The sequence below is a fragment of the Neovison vison genome, chromosome 1 (genome assembly GCF_020171115.1).
Source record: "Neovison vison isolate M4711 chromosome 1, ASM_NN_V1, whole genome shotgun sequence".
In the NCBI taxonomy this organism is placed as follows: Eukaryota; Metazoa; Chordata; class Mammalia; order Carnivora; family Mustelidae; genus Neogale; species Neogale vison.
The window spans coordinates 214,408,209-214,431,447 of NC_058091.1; the positions used below are offsets into that span (position 1 = coordinate 214,408,209).

The 23,239-nt window shown below is 41.2% G+C and overlaps 1 protein-coding gene across 2 annotated transcripts in view; it reads right to left on the minus strand.

Annotated features, from left to right (window-relative positions):
- IQGAP2 (IQ motif containing GTPase activating protein 2) overlaps positions 1-23,239 on the minus strand; it is a 287,508-nt gene that overhangs the window by 98,745 nt on the left and 165,524 nt on the right. For both annotated transcript variants that reach the window (XM_044266779.1, XM_044266786.1), the window contains 5 exons: positions 22,450-22,628; positions 20,318-20,405; positions 15,741-15,904; positions 12,194-12,354; positions 7,315-7,439 (listed from right to left, as the gene is read on the minus strand). In XM_044266779.1, coding sequence (XP_044122714.1) covers positions 7,315-7,439; positions 12,194-12,354; positions 15,741-15,904; positions 20,318-20,405; positions 22,450-22,628 — 717 coding nt within the window. The remainder of the gene's footprint in view (positions 1-7,314; positions 7,440-12,193; positions 12,355-15,740; positions 15,905-20,317; positions 20,406-22,449; positions 22,629-23,239) is intronic.

Genomic DNA, 23,239 nt, shown 5'->3' on the forward strand with positions numbered 1-23,239 from the left:
TTGATTCCTTGATGTCTCTTTCTGCTGCTTCATTATTGGTGTATAGAAATGTAACAGATTTTTGTACAATGATTTGGTATCCTGAGACTTTACTCACTTTTCCCCATTGAGGCTGATATCAGCCTGTGGGTCTTTCACATATGGTTTTTATGATATTGAGGTATATATTCCCTTTAACCCTATCCTGTGAAGAATTTTAATCAAGAAAGGGCGCTGTAATTGTTAAATGCTTCTTCTGCATCTGTTGAGAGGATCATATGGTACTCACCCTTTCTTTTATTAATGTGGTGTATCCGTTGACTGATTTGTGAATACTGAGTCACCCCTGCAACTCAGGAGTAAATCCCATTTGATTGTGGTGAATAATTATTTTTACGTACTGTTGGGTTTGACTTGTTAGTATTTTCTTAAGAAGTTTTGTATCCGGGATATTGGTCTGTACCTCTCCTTTTTAGTGGGGTCTGGTTTTGGAATCAAGATAATGAGGCTTTGTAGGAAGAGTTTGGAAATTTTCCTTCCATTTTTATTTTTTTGGAACAGTTTGAGAAACATATGTATTAACTCTTTAAATGTTTGGTAGAACATTTCTGTGGGAAGCCATCTGGCCCTGGACTTTTGTTTGAGTTTTTTCACGTCTTTGTTTTTGTTCTGAGAGACAGGGTGCAAGTGGGGCAGGGCAGAGGGCTGGGAAGGGAGAGAGAGAATCCCAAGTAGTCTCCTTGCCCGAAGGAGGGGCTCAATCCCAGGAGGGGCTCAATCCCAAGACCCCAAGATCATGAACTGAGTTGACCTTGAGAGCTTGTTTGGAGGTTCTAGCAGGGGAGCGCAGCTACTTGTATACCCTTGACTGAAGAACGGTCCTCTCCTCTATTGGGGAAGGTTGTCCTCTTGGACCGAGCGCGCAGCTTCGGGAGGGACGCACATGGAGCGGTGAGGGAGGAAGGGGACACCCGCCTAGCCAGCCAGATCAGCTGAATCAACCCTGGCGATCAATGGGGTGACAGATGTCGCAGCCAGATCGCCCTCACATCCATGACCTGAGTTGAAATCAAGAGTCAAATGTATAACCAACTGAGCCAGCTAGGTCCCCTGTTGGGAGATTTTTTGATTACGGATTCTGATTCAGTTTTTTTTTTGCTGGTTATGGGTTTGACCCAATTTTCTACTTCTCTTAGTTTCAGTTTTGGTAGTTTAGAATATTTCTAGGAACTTCTCTATTTCTTCCAGATTGCCCAATCTGTTGGCATACCATTTTTCATAATATTCTTTTATAATTGTATTTCTGTGATGTTGGTTGTGATTGCTCCTTTCTCATGATTTATTTGGGTCCTTTTTCTTTTCTTTGTGTTAAGTCTGGCTTGGTGGTTATCAATTTTATTAATTCTTTCAAAGAACTAGCTCCTAGTTTCATTGACCTGTCCTGTTTGTTTGTTTCTATATCATTTACTCCTGCTCTTCATTATTTCCCTTCTTCTGCTGGTTTTAGGCTTTATTTTCTTTTCTTTTTCCAGGTCCTTCAGGTGTCAGATTAGGTTGTGTATCTGAGATTTTTCTTGCTTCTTGAGGTAGGCCTGTATTGTTATCTACTTCCCTCTTCAGACCGTTTTTGCTGCATCACAAAAGTTTTGGACTGTTTTGTTTTCATTTTCATTTCTTCCATGTATTTTTAAAAATTCTTCTTTAATTTCTTGGTTAATCCATCAATTCCTTAGTAGAAGGTTCTTTAACCTCTATGTATTTATGGACTTTTCAAATTTTTTCTTGTGGTCGACTTTAAGTTTCATAGCATTGAGGTCAGAAAATAAGCATGGTATGGTATCAGTCTTTTTGTATTTGTTGAGGCCTGATTTGTGACCCAGTATGTGATCTGGAGAATGTACCATGTGCACTCAAAAAAGGTATATTCTGCTGGTTTAGGATTAAATATTCTGAATATATCTGTTAAATCCATATGGTCCAGTGTGTCACTCAAAACCATTGTTTCCCTGCTTAGACAATCTGTCCATTGCTATAAATGGGATGTTAAAGCCCCATACTATTATTGTATTATTATCAATGCATTTCTTTTTGTTTGTTATTGACTTTTATATCCAGGTGCTCCCATGCTGGGGGCAGAAATATTTATAATTGTTAGATCTCTTGTTGAATATAGCCCTTTATTATGACACAGTGCCCTTCTTCACCTCTTGTTATAGTTTTGGTTTAAAATCTAGTTTGTCTGGGATGCCTGGGTGGCTCAGTGCGTTAAAGCCTCTGCCTTCAGCTCAGGTCATGATCCCAGGGTCCTGGGATCGAGCCCCACTTCGGGCTCTCTGCTCAGCAGAGAGCCTGCTTCCTCCTCTCTCTCTGCCTGCCTCTCTGCCTACTTGTGATCTCTATCTATCAAATAAATAAATAAAATCTTTAAAAAAAATAAAATCTAGTTTGTCTGATGTAATTGCAACCCCAGCCTTATTTTGATGTCCATTAGCATGATAAATGGTTTTCCATGTCTCAAAAGTGCAGGTGTCTTTAGGTCTAAAGTGAGTCTCTCGTAGGCAGCATACAGAGGCATGACCCACTTTTTAAAACCATCATACAAGACTATAATGTTTTAGTCAAATGAAAGAGCCGGCATTCTCTTACAGATTGCAATTTTGAGACACCAGATGAGGTAACCTACAAAGAAGGGTACGTATCAAATTTAAAAAGTAAAAATTCAAAGAAAGAAAACTACCTTGTCTATACTACGTAGTTAAAATGAAGCTCCTCTACGGTTCTATGGGGAAAAGTAAACTTTTCAGTAAGAAATTGACGGAGCATCTAAGTCTGAGGAAATGTATTTGGCAGCTTCTCCATTAAACTCTCCTTCCACATTCATCATGTCCCATTAGTTGCTTATCCACATCACAATTCAGACACAAGATTAGACCTTGAAGTATGTGGTAGGGGTGGGGTGGGAAGGGTAATGCACCTTCAAGATGTTACAATTGCACCCCAAACCATAAGATACCTAGGAATAAACCTAACCAAAGAGGCTAAGAATCTATACTCAGAAAACTATAAAGTACTCATGAAAGAAATTGAGGAAGACACAAAGAAATGGAAAAATGTTCCATGCTCCTGGATTGGAAGAATAAACATTGTGAAAATGTCTATGCTACCTAAAGCAATCTACATATTTAATGCAATTCCTATCAAAGTACCATCCATCTTTTTCAAAGAAATGGAACAAATAATTCTAAAATTTATATGGAACCAGAAAAGACCTCGAATAGCCAAAGGGATATTGAAAAACAAAGCCAAAGTTGGTGGCATCACAATTCCGGACTTCAAGCTTTATTACAAAGCTGTCATCATCAAGACAGCATGGTACTGGCACAAAAACAGACACATAGATCAATGGAACAGAATAGAGAGCCCAGAAATAGACCCTCAACTCTATGGTCAACTAATCTTCGACAAAGCAGGAAAGAATGTCCAATGGAAAAAAGACAGCCTCTTCAATAAATGGTGTTGGGAAAATTGGACAGCCACGTGCAGAAAAATGAAATTGGACCATTTCCTTACACCACACACAAAAATAGATTCAAAATGGATTAAGGACCTCAATGTGAGAAAGGAATCCATCAAAATCCTTGAGGAGAACACAGGCAGCAACCTCTTCGACCTCAGCCGCAGCAACATCTTCCTAGGAACATCGCCAAAGGCAAGGGAAGCAAAGGCAAAAATGAACTTTTGGGATTTCATCAAAATCAAAAGCTTCTGCACAGCAAAGGAAACAGTTAACAAAACCAAAAGACAACTGACAGAATGGGAGAAGATATTTGCAAACGACATATCAGATAAAGGACTAGTGTCCAAAATCTATAAAGAACTTAACAAACTCAACACCCAAAGAACAAATAATCCAATCAAGAAATGGGCAGAGGACATGAACAGACGTTTCTGCAAAGACAACATCCAGATGGCCAACAGACACATGAAAAAGTGCTCCATATCACTCAGCATCAGGGAAATACAAATCAAAACCACAATGAGATATCACCTCACACCAGTCAGAATGGCTAAAATCAACAAGTCAGGAAATGACAGATGCTGGCGAGGATGCGGAGAAAAGGGAACCCTCCTACACTGTTGGTGGGAATGCAAGCTGGTGCAGCCACTCTGGAAAACAGCATGGAGGTTCCTCAAAATGTTGAAAATAGAACTGCCCTATGACCCAGCAATTGCACTACTGGGAATTTACCCTAAAGATACAAACGTAGTGATCCAAAGGGGCACGTGCACCCGAATGTTTATAGCAGCAATGTCCACAATAGCCAAACTATGGAAAGAACCTAGATGTCCATCAACAGATGAATGGATCAAGAAGATGTGGTATATATACACAATGGAATACTATGCAGCCATCAAAAGAAATGAAATCTTGCCATTTGCGACAACATGGATGGAACTAGAGCGTATCATGCTTAGTGAAATAAGTCAAGCGGAGAAAGACAACTATCATATGATCTCCCTGATATGAGAAAGTGGTGATGCAACATGGGGGCTTAAGTGGGTAGGAGAAGAATCCATGAAACAAGATGGGATAGGGAGGGAGACAAACCATAAGTGACTCTTAATCTCACGAAACAAACTGTGGGTTGCTGGGGGGAGGGGGGTTGGGAGAAGGGGGGTAGGGTTATGGACATTGGTGAGGGTATGTGCTTTTGGGTAAATTGGAAGGGGAGATGAACCATGAGAGACTATGGACTCTGAAAAACAATCTGAGGGGTTTGAAGTGGCGGGGGGGTGGGAGGTTGGGGTACCACGTGGTGGGTATTATAGAGGGCACAGTTTGCATGGGGCACTGGGTGTGGTGAAAAAATAATGAATACTGTTTCTCTGAAAATAAATAAATTGGAAAAAAAAATAAAATAAAATTTGTGTTGTTGAACAGGAAAAAAAAAAAAAAAGATGTCCATGAAAAATCCTTAGCTTTTTCAGATGATTTAATTACTCTATAGTGCAATTCATGCCAGTTCATAATGGCATATTATTTCACTTAGCTTTTAAATTAATTACCTAAACATAGGATATCAAACCCAATATGTCAAGAACTTTGGAAATACCTCATTTTGACATAACTAAACAAACTAAAGCACAGAGATATTAAATACTCTGCACTGAATTCTCCAAATTCTAGAAAGGAAATTTGATAAGGAAGTCTCTAAAATAACTGCCCTTCATAACATGATCGTCAGAAGGAATAGGATAGTGGTCATGTGATAATAGCCCATGGAAAATACCAGAAATACAGCTGCTTAGAGAGATAAATCCCTTATCAATCCAAAGATATTTTTGCTTAGGAATAATATCCATCTACCAAAAAAATTCTTTTTTTAAAATTATACAAATACTACTTGTTTTGCTTTTCCTGAAAAAAAGTAAAGGCTCTATTTGATATCTGGGACAAAATGGCATCCTTCACCCAGCTTTTTAATCAACATTAAGAAGGAGAGTCAAGGGGAACCTGGGTGGCTTGGTTGATTAAGCGTCTGACTCTTGGTTTCAGCTCCTCATGATCTCTGGGTTGTGAAATTGAGCTCCCTGTGGGGCTCCACGCTCAGCGGGGAGTCTGCATAAGCTTCTCCCTCTCCCTCCACCCTTCCCCCGCTCACAGTATTGCTCTCTCAACTAAATCTTAAAGGTGGGGGGAAGAATAAGAATAAAATACAACCATTTAGCACTGAGAACTAACACAACTCTGTTGTATTAGCAGAACATATAGAAATCACTAAAGCAGACCTGGACAGAATATTGCCTGAAAGAACTAGGGAAAAGTGAGAAAATCAAGATGGGACCAATTCTTTGTTTTGCTTAACCAAACAGGAGTCCTACCCTTGAGTTGCATTAGCCACAGCACCTGAACCACTGGTACAGGCAACTCAAGAGTGTGCAGCAAGGGGTCAAGTAGCAGGGCAGGAGAGCTGGGGGCTGGGGGCCTGAGACTTGAAACAGGCTCCCCACACCAGATAATAGTGGACATCTGCTCAGATTAGTGCTTCCCTCTTGGCTAACTTCTGGCAAGAACTACCAGCTGCCAAGGCAATGTGCCAGAGAAGAGCTAAGGGGGCTGTATGTAAAGCATCTGATCGCAGGGATTCCTGTTATGCATTCGTCCAAGACAATCAGAGGCAGCAGTGAGCTGTGTGGTCAGAGAAGAGGAACTGGAGATTTAAATAACCTAAAAAGGACACAGTGAAGAAACTGTCCAGGGATCAGTACAACAGTGGTACATCTGTGAACTGGAGGTCAGGGCAGCACATCTGAACACCTGTTACCTATTAGGGACTTAGGTGTTTAACACCACCACCACCACCACCAGCCCTGCCTTGGTGTTGGGCACAGGGCTCACAGGAAACAGTCAAGAAAGCAAAGAAAGTTATGCAAGTGCAATCAAGAAACAAAGTCATATGTTTTATTTCAAGAGTGATTTTACTAGCCCAAAGTTAGATTCTGCCTTCAAAGACCATACCTGAGACCTCACCAAAACACACTGGAACAGCCCAAGCTTGTGAGAGAAGTATCTGCCTACTCTTTGAGCAAACTTAGGACAAGTTAGAAAAGCAGGTCAAAGCTGGAGGGGAGGTCAGTGCCATCAGCCATCTTAATCCAAATGTTGCTGATGAATCAAACAGCTCAGACAAAGCCAAAGATGATGGTGCTGGTTTGTTCTTATGATGGGAAAGACTGCTTGACACTTGAATTTGGTAGTTGGTGCTACAGAAAAGCAGTCACTATACACTGATTGCTGAGTTATATAGCCCCCCTCCCCCATTCTTCATTCTGTTTTTGTAAACAAGAGGCAAATGAGAAGGAGGCAAGTTGACATTCAAGAAAGCATGTTTCAGGACATACCCTCCTGGGATTGTCCACATTCATGTAGGTGGTTCCTAATTTCTAGATATATGGTGAATCCTCATGATTTGTGATCCTAAAGTAAAGGTTAGAAAGCCCAAATGAAAGGCCAAAGTTGAGTGCTTAAAAGTCTGAATTTTCTACAGTATCCATCTCTGAAGTATGAATAAATAAGAAAACACGAGGACTTCTATTTATGCATTCTTATTCTATCCTTTTATGTCTTTTTTAATCTATGTTTTGTAATGTATGTAATACATTGGTGCGGTATTACAGGCATAAAATTTATATATAAATATATACTTGCCTATCAGGGGGTGGACTCTCATAAGTTCCGTGAGCAAAAATTTGCAGCCCTTATTTAGGGAACTAAGTTGTCCAGACACCTTATTCTCTCATTATACTAAGAGAAGGGAAGTGTTCTATACTTACGGTCATTTTCTTCTTGAATTTCCATATTAACCATATCAATACAATTCTGAATTTCATTCCAGCTTAAGTTATCTTGTCCTTGGGATAAGGCTTCCAGTTTAAAGGTGAGTAGTGCATTTGTGTAACTGTGGAAAAGAAAACGATCATGTTCATCAGCAACATCCATTCTTTGTTCATCTCATGCATCTTGAATTTGGCACATAGCCAAAAGTAGATGTTACGCGATTAAGAGCAGAAAGGCACACAAAATTGTCTTGTGCAGCTTTGTGAACACAAGGCGAGCTCCCTTGTATAATGGTGTGTTTTCATAAAGATACTTTATGAACAAATGTTGTTTAATGAAAGGGCCTCAAAACCCAACCTCATATCTAACTCAAACAAAAAGAAAAAAAAAAAAACACTTTGTTCTCAACTTTGTGAAATCACACCCAACCCCCAACCCAGTTTTTCATTTTCCATCCCTTTGCATGTTTTGGCTTTGCTCAGGCTTCAGATAACTTTTCGTGGTAAAATTTAGAAACACCATGGTTCTCAACCTTTGTATCAAGGGTTCCTTTTATTATTTTTCTTGTTCCTTCCAAAATCTGAACTTCAGAGTCCTTTACCCCTGTAAGCTTAACCCAGGTGGGTTATCTTGAGGTCTAGTGAGGAATCAAATAAAATACAAATCCAGAAACCTTGCTGAGTAACATACATCTTTGGTGTATGTTTTCTTGAAGACACAGTATGGGAGGTGAATGAGAATACTATCAAGTCCGTCCTCACCTCTCCGTTTCTCCTAAGGCTTCACAGCAGCTACCCAAAAACCTCCCTCTGTGTCCGCTCACTGCTATGGCATTCTTGGCCCCTCATTTCTCACCCTTCACCCTCCTCACTATGCACAACCCTCTGGCAAAGAGGATTTGGTCAACCACTTCAATTACTTGTCTTGTTTGGGGAAGTTTTAGGGAAGAAAATTACCCATCTTGATATGGTACTAAGAAACTCGTTTCTTAAGAGTCATTTTCTCCCATTTAAAAAATCACAGAACCAATGTTACAAACATAAATGAACATGAGCTGTTCTAGACCCAAGTAGAAAAATTCAATAGTTTAGTTTGCTTTTGCATTACATCAGGGAAATAAAGGCCAATCCTCCACATACGTATTCACTATGCACTTGGACCTCTTTTTTTTTTTTTTAAAGATTTTATGTATTATTTATTTGGCAGACAGAGATCAAAAGCAGGCAGAGAGGCAGGCAGAGAGAGAGGAAGGGAAGCAGGTTCCCCACTGGGCAGAGAGCCTGATGTGGGGCTCGATGCAGGGCTCGATCCCAGCACCCTGAGACCATGTCCTGAGCCGAAGGCAGAGGCTTCAACCCACTGAGCCACTCAGGCGCCCCTGCATTTGGACTTCAGAGTAGCACCTTTGGATTGCTAACAGCAGAGGTTAGAAAAAGTACACCACAGGAAGTTTAAAATTGGTTTCCTGGTTGTGACCGATTTTCTCCAAATTCTGCATGCTTTATGGTAGCACTCGGGTGCTGTCCACAGGGGGTAGTTTGAGAGAGAAAAAACATTCAAAATAGAAAGTGGTAGTGATGATCTTTTATCTGTGGCTGAATAACGCATCATCAAATTCAAGCCTGAAAGTGGCTAACAGTCACATTTGAGATTTTCGCCTTACCAAAATTTATAAGCCTAAGAAGCACTCTGTTGCACTAGTAATACATAAACAATAATATTGAGTAACAATAACAAAATGTCAACTTGCACTCCCTAGCATCCCTTTTGGACAGAGACCATTCTGTAAGCAAGTGCAAAATCCTTATGGACATTTCACATGCTTAACATCTAAATCATGACCCAGTGGGAATAAAATGAGAAAGCTTAAGGATGAACATGGGGAAAACCCCACCATTGCCCATCACTTCTTTAGAGATGAACAAACAGTAGCCAAAGGAAGACATTTTAGGAGTAAAACAACAGAGCTGCAAAGTCTTTCCCATGTATTAGTCCCCAGGCATCAGCTATAGGAAACACTCTGTGGTTCACCCTTACAGAGAGGTCCAAGGCCTTCCCTCCATGTCTCCCAGAGCCCTCTTCACTGGTGGCTGTGGGCAGACCAATAACACCACATTTCTAACAGACTTCTCAAGCTTTGAGGAGATTACGATTCCAATTTAGTTGAGGAGATCTATACTAACATCAAACAAATGGGGCAAAGCCTGTGGCAGACACGGCAGGGGTCTCGGATGAACAAGGTGAAGCCTCTACTTCAAGGAGTTTTCTGTCCAGTGGTTAAGAAGACAAAAATTCAAGCAGGCTATAAAAGCAGAGCACACAAAAGGCCGTAAGAGATAGTCTTTAAGAGGAGAAATCACAGAGTTCCGAGGAAGGAGAAGTGGAAGGAAAACCCTAGTGGTGGAACACTTGCCCTGACACAGGGGCCAAACCAAGCACTTAACCCTCAGTGCTGTTCCACAGATGCAGAGTAGGTGTTTCTGCACTTTAGAGATGAAGAAGAAAGGCTGTCCAAAGTCAGACTCAGATATTTTTGGCCCTGATGCGATCTGTGTTCCTTGAACCACATCATGCTAGTTCTCTCCGGAGAGATGACATTAGCTGGGGGTGGGGAGAAACATGGAAATAATGTGATGCTACCAGAGCATCCTCTGTGGTGGGGAGCTCCGGTCATGCGCCAGGAGAGGCAAGAGGCACCCCATTCTCAGGGGTGAGAGGAGCACGCACAGCAGCAGACAAGCCAGGAAGTACACAGTGTGCTTGCATCCGGCCTGATGGAAGCATGAGGTTCAAGGAGAGCTGGAGCGAAGGTCAGAACGATGTGCTCAGAGAAAGGAGTCTGTTCTTACTACATGTGAGAACAAGGACCAATCAAATGGAGAGCGTTGAAACCACAGCTACATTTTGGAACAATTAATCTGGGACAGCATATGCCTAGAGCCAATACCAGCTCTCTATCGCTTTTGTGAAAATTAGAAGAGTCTTCCTGGGGAACCACAGGTCAAGTGTAGAAGCCGTGGCAAACAGGTAGATGCTTTGTAGGACTTCATCAAGGTGGCCCTGCCCCCACGCATGGTGCAATAAAGAACTTGGACAACCGTTGGGAGAGGCCGTGATGGAACCCATTTCTTCAACTTGAAAACCTGAGAACTTGGGCTTCCAGCAACTGGGTTAAAAAGCAGACAATGTCAGTCCATCAGGTGTCAGTCCAAGAACCAAAGGGGACCCTGAAATCTCATGTTGGTACTCATCTTTCAGCTGACCCAGAAGGTGCTTAAGTCAGACTTCAAAAATGTGATTAAAATGAACATTTTTTTTTCAAGTTTCCCAAATAGAATACTTGAACTCTGAGGTTGTATCTGTGGTTTTCCACTTGGAAAAAAGTGAGTCTCAAGTGGGGTGTGAGATCATTTCCTTAATGGGTTATTTGCAAATTGGGGGACAGATAGGAAGGAATTTTGGTAATCAACATTAGTGATCTGGAAGGAGGCAGTTATTTAGAGGGCAGTGGCCAGGATGTGCAATCTGGGGGACAGTCGTGACAATTACCTCACCAAGACATCCCATGAGAGCCCCACTGGGCTGTGAACTTCATAAGGAAGTGATGAGCTCACCAGCTCTGTCTTCCACTCAAGCACTGAGGGGCAGCAGCCAAGCCCAGTTAGGTGAGAATGAAGGAGGACATTAAAGACACAGGAGGACCAATTTGGAAGTTATCACAGAAGCAAAAATGACAAGTCCAATTGGTTGGTAGCTGGGAAACAGCAACATTGTGCAGAGATGTTACACACACAGACTGGCTGCTGATAGGGAGTAATGATCAGGCTGTTTTCCTCTGCCAGGCAGAGTGGAACTTGAGGTTTCTAAGCCTGGGGAAGACAACAGTGCCATTAGAAATAGTAAAGGAAGAAATAAATACCTTGGGACTAGACTCAGGAGTTAGATTTATCAGGTGGCCACATTTAAGTTGAACAAGAAGAGTGGTTTCTCCAAGAAAACCAAACCAGAAAATCCTCTGTCCCACTACTTTGGGGCCATTCTCTATACAGACAAGTGGTCAAGTATTTAAAAAAAAAAAACTAAAGTCTTAAATTTTCTCGTACAATTGAGTATGGCCCAAGAGAATGATCCAATGTCTATTTAAGCAGTTTGGCTGGAATCAGTTATCTGAAAAGAGCTTTGTCAGGATCTGGGCAGATATCGCCCCCTAGCGGTTAACAAGTATCCAGGCTGCAAAATCACTCCTTTTACTTGGGCTTTTGTCTTACTGAATCTCTAAGAGACTCCTTATTCTGGCCCCTTAATTTTCTCTCTAGAGCTGCTGTAGTGTTTTATACCATCAACTGTACTACCTACTAGCATGGAAGATACTAAGACTGTCACCCACTGCCATGACCCACGGTGGTTTCAGGATTCCTTGGATTTAACAATCAAAACAATGGGCTTTGGGATTCAATTGCCCAGCTGCGGGTCCATAAACCCAAATTAAGTTTCCTCATCAGTAAAATAAAATAATTGGACTGGATCATTATTAAAATTTCTTCTTCTACACTTAGTGGTCTCCAAAAAAAGCCCAAGGGAAGGTATGTTTTCAATAGCTCTTCTATTTTTAGCCTATCACATCACCTTTGGTAATGACAAAGTCAGTGTGTAATAGTCACAGCATGGTCATTTTTAGATTCTTTCTCCCCCTAAAAGAAATATTGTAAAAAAAGAAAAGGGGGGAGGGAGGGACTCATATTACAACGTAGCCTAGCTCTTGAGGAACTGAGTACAATACATGGATCTCTTCAGCAAGGAGCGAATCTTCAATTTGTGAGATCTGCCAAACATACATTTCTGTATTTAAAAGAGGCTTAGAAGATGTTCCCTTACCGTTCTACATATGACTCATCCAGATTGTTGAGGCCTATTGTTGGGCTTCTGAGTTGATTCTGTGCAGACACAAGATCACTGTTTCCCAAGGCCTGGTTTAGTAAAGCAACAGCAGACAGCATTTCCACTGCAATCAGGAGCTCCTCGTGGGCCAAGTAGTTCTGTTGGAAAATACATGCGATCTAAGTTTCCCCAATCACACACCTCATGTATGTGATGGGGTTTTAGAACATGTATTTCAAAGAACAAAGAAATGTTGAAGATTTTGAGAACCCAGGAGAGAGAAGGTTCAATGGCCACCTGTTTTTTATTGGCTTTAAAGAAGAGGTGAGTGGGGTCTGGGTTTTTTCTTAGCTGGTCATTTTAGGAGAGAATTAATGACAAGCAATGGTTCTGATTCCTCAAACATCTGCATTCCCCTAGCTGATTTCCACCATTGGTTATAGTAGCTGCATACAGGCTCAGACTTACCAAATAATTAAATGAAGGATTAGACAATGCTGTCACTGGCTGAGAGTGTGAGGTTGATTTTTCAGTAGTGATTTTCAGTTTAAATTAAAGATAAGGAAAAGGGGAGAATTTTACCTCTAAGTTATAACCCCAGAAAAATAAACCAAAATCATTAAGCTAAGAATATCAATTCTAGTCCCCTCCAAAATTTATTGAGTCACTTTTTAATAATTTTCTAGAAATTTTCTTTTCTTTTCTTTTTTTTTTTAAATGATCGAGAAGGGCATGGACAGAGGGAGACTATCTCTAAGCAGATTCTATGACCACCATGGCGCCTGATGTGGGGCTTGATCTCACAGTTCATGAGATCATGACCTGAGCAGAAATCACAAGTCAGATGCCCAACTGACTGAGCCACCCAGACGTACCAATAATTGGATGGAAGTCTTAAAACATACTATGAAGTCTGGATATTTGAAGAAATGTGAAGTCAGTAAAGCATGTATGTTTTTTAATTTTGGATTTGGCTTAAAAAAACACACTCATGGTAGTTACACTTGTGATGAGCATAGCATATAGCATAACCTTGCCAAGTGGCTATCTTGTATACCTGACAGTAAGGTAACATTGTATAGTCAAATATAATTTTAAAAACCACATATGAAACTTTTGAACACCCTCCCCCTTCAATGTTCTCTTCCATTTAACCATTTTATACTCACTCGGCCCAACTTCAAAAAGGTTATTTCTTCCATTATATTGAAGGAACATATATTTCTTCCGTATATTGAAGGAATAGCAGAAAATGAATAGAAAAAAATGCTGATAACTGTGTTTACATTTAGGATATTTTCTGTATTTAATATATACAATGTAATATTTATATTAAAATGCATTATAGCTTTCTGGATCTCCATAGGTAACCCACAGCAATGGATTTTAGAGTAACAAGGCATACTTTTACCTTCCAAAACAAATGGGAAGAAAGGGTTATTACAGGGAGCATGTAAGCAAATTTGATCCAAATTTCTTATATTAACTACAAGTTAAAGACATAAGGGAGGTATAAAATTATAAGTAAAAAAGTACGGTAGAATCATTTGAGATCCACCTCTTCTACTCCTTCTAGTAATTGTCCACAAAAATCTAACATGGTATACAGCAGCAAGGCAAGGAAAAACAAAGGGTTGGAGAATCATAGGCTGACCATTGACCAGTTACGGATGAATGACTGGGCTAGTGTATGAGCAGCCTTGGGGTTCAAAGCTGGTGGTGCAGAAGAAAAACTACTAATGAAAGAACTTAAGTGCAATTTCAGAACATGACCTATTTTTCTTTTCTTACAAAATAGTACCTTTCTATTTAGAAAACAAGAGCTTAAGTGCAATTTCAGAACATACCCTGTTTTTCTTTTCTTACAAAATAGTATCTTTCTCTTTAGAAAATAAGAAGTCTTGGTAAGCAAGAATAAGAAAACAAATCCTCTCATCCAAGTCGTTTAGTGTATATCTGTTTATTTTTAATTCATACAAACATTTACAGGGGTTCCCTTAAACAGAAATTTCATATTACAAAAAACTCTTCTAGATAATGATGTTTTAATCTCATTCTCTCCACTGGATATTAGTGTGTGCAATCTGTTGTTAAACCTGTGGTTTGTGTCCATGGAGGAGATACCTGCTGTCTCGAATTTATGCCTATGCTATGTTAGATCTCTCAATGCTACCCATCTGACTTCCCAAAACAATATATTAATTTACATTTCCCTCTGTCTGAGTTTGAATATCTGTTTGTGTGTGTCTGTCATTGTATATGCCGATCTTTGTGACTTGACTATTCATACTTTTGGCCTCCCTTCCTCCCCATGAAATGTTTCATAGAACATTTCTGATTTTAATTTATTTTTTAAATTTAAATTTATTTTTTATTTTATTTTTAAAATATATTATTTATTTATTTGACACAGAGAGAGAGAGAGAGACAACTAGAGAGGGAACAAAAGCAGAGGGATTGGGAGAGGGAGAAGCAGGATTCCTGCGGAGCAGGAAGCCCGATGCGGGGCTTGATCCCAGGACCCTAGGATCATGATCCAAGCCGAAGGCAGACACTTAATGACTGAGCCATCCAGGCTCCCCATTTCTGATTTTTAAGATCCAACGTTCTTCTACATTTCCCTAGAACTTCAATTTTTCTAAGTCACTTTTTTACGTTTAGCTTTTTATGTTGGGAATTTATTCTGATATGTGTAGCGAGGTCACGTTTTCTTTTTCTTTTTTTCTTTTTTTTTTTTTTAAAGATTTTATTTATTTATTTGAGAGAGAGACAGTGAGAGAGAGCATGAGCGAGGAGAAGGTCAGAGAGCGAAGCAGACTCCCCATGGAGCTGGGAGCCTGATGTGGGACTCAATCCCAGGACTCCAGGATCACGCCCTGAGCCGAAGGCAGTCGTTTAACCAACTGCGCCACCCAGGCGTCCCACGTTTTCTTTTTCAAACAGCTAAATATTTGTAAGGATTTCATTCTTCTCTCCACCTTTTTGAAATACTAGCATTCTCATACATCAATTCTTGGATCTGTTTCTAGTACTTTTTATTCTGCTCCATTGTTGTTAATCCTGTACTAGTACACACGGTTTTAATTACTGTAACCTTATATATTAAAGTTTAATACCATTCTCATATTAACTAGCACTCAGTTGACAAAAATTAAAGCCATGGTGTGAATGTTCTTCATTTCTAGAAATGCAGACTCAGAGCTAAGTATTCTATTTCAAAACCATGATAATATTTTTTAAAAATTTCAGCACAGTTAACGAATTTGTCCAAAGTGCTTCAAAAATCAGAGCATAAGAACAACTTGTTTTCAGTGTGTTTGTGTGTCAAATGCTACCTGCATTTCCTCACCATGCAGACTCTTCATGGAGATGAAAAGTGGGAGTCAATGAGGAAGGCAGTCCTGGACCCAGCATAGAGAGACCAGGGGAATAGGGACTAGTACAAGTTAAAGACTCTGTGCCCCATTCACCTTCCCTAAACATCCTTCCTCATAGCTTCGACCCAGAATTAACATCTTTGTGACTGGAGTCTCCCCAGACTTACCATGGCATTCTGTTTCTGGAGGTTGAAAAGCTCATTCTGATACATCACAGCAGCAAAGGGATAAACAGCAGGCAGCTGGGCCTCCGGTCTCTTCAGTGCAAGCAGCGTGTTCCCGGGGTCGCCTTCCCGAATGACGGCATTGATGTGGTCCACGGCAGCCAGCCCTGAGTGGAGGTTGGGAGTGTCACATTTCATCAGAATGTCCGTTTTTTGCCCTGCTATTTGCCCCAAGCATCCCATCTTTCCAAGGACTAGAATCTAAGCAGTCCCCTTCCATGAACTCTGAAAAGCTGCTGCTGGAGGACAGGTGAAAGCTTGAAGGTGGTAACACAGTAACTGGAGGGCCATCCAGTCTTTGGAGAAAGGCCCTGAAAGGGGCTCAGCATTGACAGAGCTGGGGTTATGAGACCCCTCCTGTCTCGAGTGACTTCCCTGCAAAACCCTGCCTTTGGGATCAGCTCTGGTCTCATGTCATTCACTGTTCTAGTCCCTGAGGATTTCACATCTTGGGGAACCCCACAGTATTTAGAGCTGGGCCATATAGATCCCATAGGCCTTGTTCTTGAATGCTCCTTGTGTATCAGTACTGCCTTTGCAAGGAGACTGAAGCTCTGTGAACACCCAAAGCCAGCCCTGCCCTACTGCTGTGTCCTCCCTCTGAAAGCAGCACCACTGAAACCCACAGTTAGCACTGGGAGACAGTGCCACGTGATACTGAGGGGATTTCTCATTGTTTTAAATTAACATATAATGTATTATTAGCCCCAAGGGTACAGGTCTGTGAATCATCAGGCTTATACATTTCACAGCACTCACCATAGCACATACCCTCCCCAATGTCCATAACCCCACCACCCTATCCATACCCCCTTTTTGTTTTGTGAGATTAAGAGTCTCTTATGGTTTGTCTCCCTCGTGATCCCATCTTGTTCATTTTCTTTTTAAGATTTTATTTATTTGAGAGAAAGAGAGCGAGCATGAGTGAAGGGTGCAGAGAGAGAGGGAGCGGCAGGCTCCCCGCCATGCAGAGAGCCTAACGCGGGGCTCCATCCCAGGACCCTGAGATCATGACCTGAGCCGAAGCAGGTCATGCATTTAACCAAACGTCCAGCCCTGGTCTTAACAGAGTATGTCTTGTAATGAATGGGAGCCATTGGCCAAATCCCAAGTTAAATGACTGCAGGTCAAACAAAGCTGAAACTTCCGCCAACAGATCCGGTGACATTACAGCCAGCCATCCAGGTGCCCTGGACAGTATTTTTCTCAGAAAATTTTCCCTCACCTCTTGTGGTCTCTGAAGTGTGATTTTTAAGAAAAAAATCATTTCAGATGTGTTTTTTAAAAAACTATTATAACCAAACTTCCTATGATTAAATAAGTCTGTGCCAGTATCTCTTCACCTTAAAAAAACAAAATAGAACAAAAACCTGATCACAGAAATGTGTTGGTTTAGATCATAAGCTCTGTGAGATCTCTACCAGTTGCAATGTTCAGATTATGAAGACCTGAATTAATTAATTAATTGGGGGGGAGGACAGCAAAGCAAGGTTTATTGAACCAAGAGTAAGGTTTCTTGAATGATACAGTATAAAGCTCTTAAAGAGGGAGGGGACCCCAGAGGGTTGCCCAAGAGTTGAATTTTAATAACTAAAGTGAGGATGCCTGAAACAGTAAATTCCTCATCATTTTCAGAAAACAGGATGAGAATTGCTAATCAACTGGGGGAATGAGTGATCGACTCTGCTACCAGGCAACAGCAAACTGGACAGAAACAGCAGCATTTTGCCCCCATAAAGGTTTCAGGGGCACCTGGGTGGCTCAGTCAGTTAAGCATCCAATTCTTGATTTTGGTTCACATCATATCAGGGTGGTGGGATCAAGCCCTGTGTCAGGCTCTGCGTCTGGGTGGGGAGTCTATTTGGGATTCTCTCTTCCTTTCCCTTTGCTCCTATCCCAGAACCCATGCACTCTCTCTAAATAGATAATATCTTTAAAAAAAAAAACCCAAAACCAAAAAAACAACATTTCAGGATAGTAGAAATAACACAGACCCATAGATTTCTAGAGCTTTTCAAGGGTTAGTCTGTCTCCTTGACACATGACTAGATTACAGCTAAGATTACTCTAAGTCTTTTAACAGATGACAATTTATCTTCTGTAACTCATTCCCAAGGAGCTACCCTCCATAGCCTTTCTCCTGAGACATATTCAATAACAGGAAATACAGCTAAAGCAATCTTCTTAGTTATACCCATCAAAAACTTAAACGTATTCTAAAGGACTCTAAGAACACAAACCTATTTTTCTGTTCTAAGAATTTATATGTCCAACCAAAAAAATCCAGAAAGGAAGGTCAGTGGACATTTATGGCCTCTGCTGTTCTCAGAAAGTCACCTCACCCAGCTGAGGCCTCTCAGCTGTGTCTGTCATTAATTTGGATGGGATCCTGCTTCTCCTCTGAAAACCCCATTCTGTGAGTTTGCACTACTGGGTGGTAAAAGAGTACCAGGAAATCATACCCTTAAGACACTCTCTATGAACCATTTCTCCTTAAAAAAATAAAAAAATAAATAATAATAAAGTGAGCTCTCCCACTCTTTTATACTCTGCATTTAACCAAACGTCCAGCCCTGGTCTTAACAGAGTATGTCTTGTAATGAATGGGACGCATTGGCCAAATCCCAAGTTAAATGACTGCAGGTCAAATAAAGCTGAAACTTCCGCCAACAGATCCGGTGACATTAGAGTCAAAACTGTCCTTTATGTCACTTCTCTGGCAATTACGAACATAGACACCTTAACATTTTAGTCTAATAACCTACAGGGTTGAGAAAAACTTGTCATGTAGCTATACTCGTATATTTTAAAGCATAGAGTTGTCTTATTGTCATGTCACTGGTTAAAATATACTTTATTGTTTTTTCAAGACTCTTCTTAGTTCTACTCAACTATAAATTTTCAGATGGAAAGAGAAAAAAAACTTCAGAATCATCATGTTCTACACACTTAAAGCCATCAAACACGGCAATGTCCTGCATAATTTAAGCTGGTTATGCATTAGTGCAAATCATCTCATGCCTTTTATTTAAAAATGCATAAGCGACATGGCATTAAATCGGTGGTCAGGAAATTATGTCAGTAAGTATTAAAATATGTAGACAAGGCATTTTATTTAAAATGAAGAAGGAACCTATCTTAGTGGTCATAAACTTTTCAAAAATAAAGGATGGCAAAAGGTTATGGAATCATTTCTTCACTGAGTGTATGGACCTCAGCTGTCTTGCTGGCAATATTAATTTCTTCCTGCAATTCATTTCTGTCAAACCTAAGGAAATTCTCAGCTTTCAACCAGAGCAGAAACTTAAAATTATCTTTCATGTATCATTACTAATACATTCAAAATTAAATAAGAATAAAAGAAGAGGAACACGGATTTGACAATGTTAAGGTGTTCGCTTAAAAAAATTTACCGGGGTGCTCTCAGCAGTTTTGTGTGTGAGGGAAGTTTCAGACCTACTCAGTGGTTAACTTCTAGATGTTTATGTCAATTTTCTCTGGGCCTCCTTGATTACTGTTTGGACCCTCTGGGTAGGTCTTTACCAGCAACTTGGGAGCAAACTTCAGGGTAAAACCTATAGTTCCTTTGAAGGTGTTAAGAACATTCAAAAATCATTTAGGAGCCTGAATCAAAGACATAATTTAGGAGTGTTATAGTTAGTGGATATTCCCAAGTTTAAATTTGGCTGATGGTTCACATGTTTCATTAAGTGGGCTAAATGGTGTTTCACATATTCATTTCTGGGGCATGTAAGAGCTCTTTAGGTTACCCTAGGGAAAATAAATGTCAAGTAGAATTCCTCACTGCTTCAAGTAAAACCACATTTTATAAGAGAGGGGAGAGGAGACTAATAATCTCTCTGAACTTGCATATGCTCATTTTAATTACCTGAGTTTTCTGCTCTTTATAGTCACACAACTAAAATGGGTACAAAGAGGAACTGAACCGTGAGGCTCCACAGAGGTTCAGGGACATGGGAATCAAACCTGCCACCGTGCCATTTCACTGGCCTATCCAGGCTCGTTCACTTGCCAAAAAACTATACAAGCCGTAAGGAAACAATTCTTACAAACTGCAGACTAATGACTGGGAAGTGGTAAAGAGCAGAGGTGTCAACAATACATTTCCAATTCCAAATGCTGTCACATAATCATGGGCAAGAAACAACAGGCCCTAAGTCATAATCTTTTACCGAAGAGCCTTCCATATTAGCCCAGTGAGGGATAGGTTCAAAAGAGGACATACACTGCACCTATGATAAAACAGGAAAGGATAGCTAAACGAGCTTCACGATACTTTGAGATGTTTTGCATGCGGAGAGGAGGCAAGATCACCCAAAATTTCCATGGGGAACTGCTGGACAACGTGGCATAATTAAGCACAACACTGACAATGAGAGGAATTTTCATCACATAAGGCAGTTTTACAAGGATACCAGTGGAGAGTTTTGGTGAGATTCTGACAAGGAGAATTTGTGTCTTCCGGCGTATCCACTTCCCTTGTCCAAGCCATTACTTACTGTTGACTTTATTGATGTTGCCTTGGATTTCTGCTTGGGTCAGCAATTCTTCGTAGGCATCTCTTTCTTCTTCTGAAATACAGTTATTCTACAAAACAAAGTCTTCACTGATTCCTGAGGTTAAATTAAATATTTCCAAAGCTCAGTATTCAAAAGCAAAAGGCAAAGAGTGAGAAAATCCATTTACTTATATTCATTTGAATTCAATATAGGCATCGAAAAATGCTTGCTCTGTGCGGGCACTAGGGTTAGGTACGCCTGGCAAAGATTGCAAAGATGAACAGCAGCCCCACTGACTCTCTGCGAGGGCCTAACTGTCTAATGTGGCAAACATCATGTTGGACCCCTTGACCATATCACCATTTATTATAGATCCAAGTCAGTGGAATGTTGGCAATTTCATTTGATCCAGTCTAATAAAACTGACACCATAAATAACAAATATACACAGAACAGAATACATTTCAGAGGAGAAATACATAGTCAGTTGGAAATAACACTTGAATAAGAGAAAACAATTGAGGAGGGCTTGGAGGAAAGGAGCAGTTAATTACGAAGGCAGAGTGGGGAGCAGGTTGTAGATGACAGGATTGGTTGCAAAGGTGAGATGGCTTGGCACATTGGGCTACAGCATAGAGTTTGTGTCCAGGGTTAGCCAGAAAGATGGGGGTGTTGGGCAGGCATTTCAGAGGCATTTTTTTTTAAAGATTTTATTTATTTGACAGAGAGAGAGAGATCACAAGTGGGCAGAGAGGCAGGCAGAGAGAGAGGAGGAAGCAGGCGCCTTGCTGAGCAGAGAGCCCGATGTGGGGCTCGATCCCAGGACCCTGGGATCATGACCTGAGCCGAAGGCAGAGGCTTTAATCCACTGAGCCACCCAGGTGCCCCTCAGAGGCATTTTAAGGCCAAGTGAAGGACCTGTACTTAACTCCATAGGTAGGCAGTAGGGAATCCACGGAGCTTTCTGGAGGCTGACATCCGATATGGAGTTAAAGATTAATTTGGCAACCTCGAAGTCTGTGAGGGTTTGGCTTGCAGAATGGGAGAAGGTGGGGTCACAAGTGCATGGGGTCACATGTGAGGCCGGGTCCAAAGTGGCAAGAGTAGAAGGTGTGGAACAGAAGTAAGCCTGGCAAGACGAGGCAACAGAATGCAGTGATACAGAGGGTTGGAGGTGGTGGTGTTCTGAAACATCGTGGGAGTCATTCCAGAGGCAAGTCAGGGAAGGGCACATGTGTGAGAAGGGCAGGGTAGAGGTAAGCACTCTTCCTAGATGGTGAGGGGCAAGGCCCATGGCACAGAGATGAAGTCACCTGGAGGACCCCTAGAGGGGCCTGATAGCAAACTGACAGCCGCTTTCCTCAGTATATGGATGAGCCTGTCTGAGGAAGAACAGAGACAGAAGTGACTCAAGGCCAGACCTTAAAAGAATCCCCGCAGGCAGAGGCAGGAACTCTGAGAAGAGACACTGAGAGAAGCAGAGCAGAGCTGTGGCACCAAAGCACCATGGAAGGCCGGCAGGCGGGGTGGGCAAGCCTGCCACATGTGGGCAGAAGCCACCAGCTCAGACAAGGCAGCGAGACTGAGTGGAAAGTTCTGGTGACGGAGCTGAGGCTGACGGAGCAAGATGTTAAGGAGCAGAAAGACGGCCAGGAACTGGAAGCTGGGCACACCAGGAAAGTCTTCAGTCACGCTAGCTGGGAAGGCAGGGTCAGGCTTCTTGCAGAGGAGGGAAGGCCAAATAGGACAGCGAATTCAAAAACATCAGCTCCCACTTCATCATACCAAGTCATGAACCTCTACTAACAAATCTACAGGTAACTTGGCTAATACAAGGTCTGCAGGTGAGGCTGAACAAGGGAAGATGGTGAGCCGCTACTTCCACACTTCCTGGTAAAGTCATACGTTTATGACATGACCTTCAACCCTTGTAACCTGTAAAGAATCAGCACGAAAGGAAACCTCTTTTCTTTACGTAGTGCATGGCCTGTTTTTGCCCTTACACTGCACCCAAGCCAACTGCCTACGGCTATAGAGACCACTGCCAGGTGATTTCAAATGATCACTGGTAACATCAAGGCTTTTTCAAACCTACCACTCAGAGCCATATTATTGAGAATCTTATTAAATACCTTCAGTCTTGCATTTTCCTCTTTCATTTTCTTGGCTTCCCAGAGTTCCTTCTGGTATTCCTGTGCAAGGCTTTCATCTACTAAAGTTAAAACTGCATTTGGGTTTCTTAGTGTTTTAATGGTTTGTTCGGCTATTCCTTTTTCAATAGCTTCATTAATGGCTATAACTGCAGCGTGCACTGGAAAGAGGAAAAAAAAATGATTTTCATGAGCCAGAGACAACAAGGACAGTTGCACAGACACTGCATGAACCTCAGCAGTTTTACTTCCTTCTCTGGCTTTGAGTTAAAATGGCCAAAATGACACCCCAGATACGTCACAGAGCATCTCTCTGACAATGTCTGCACCTGTCCATCCTGCCTAGGTCCTGTCTCAGCATCCGCCATGTAATCCCTATGAATTTATGAATGGCTAAAATGAATTAAGTGCTGTCAACCCTCAAGGGATGAAGGGGTGTGTGTGGACACTGTTAAAAGTACCAGTTTGTTTCCAAATGATACTGGGAATTGAACTGGCAACACTAAAGGACAACATAGCAATGTTTTCTACCACATAAATCTGATGATGCAGAAAGCAAAGAAGCATTTGGAATAAAGGTATTTCTGAAAACTCTTACTCACATCACACAAGAAGATGTTTGAAGCCTAAATCAATTACATGGTTATATTCTCATAGGCTCAACTTAACCGTCTTCAATACCTACAATAAAAACTTCAAAAGGGGGCTGAAAGCATCTTCTAAATATTCTCTTTCTTGTAACCAAAATCAATAATGAAGTAAAAGTAAGACT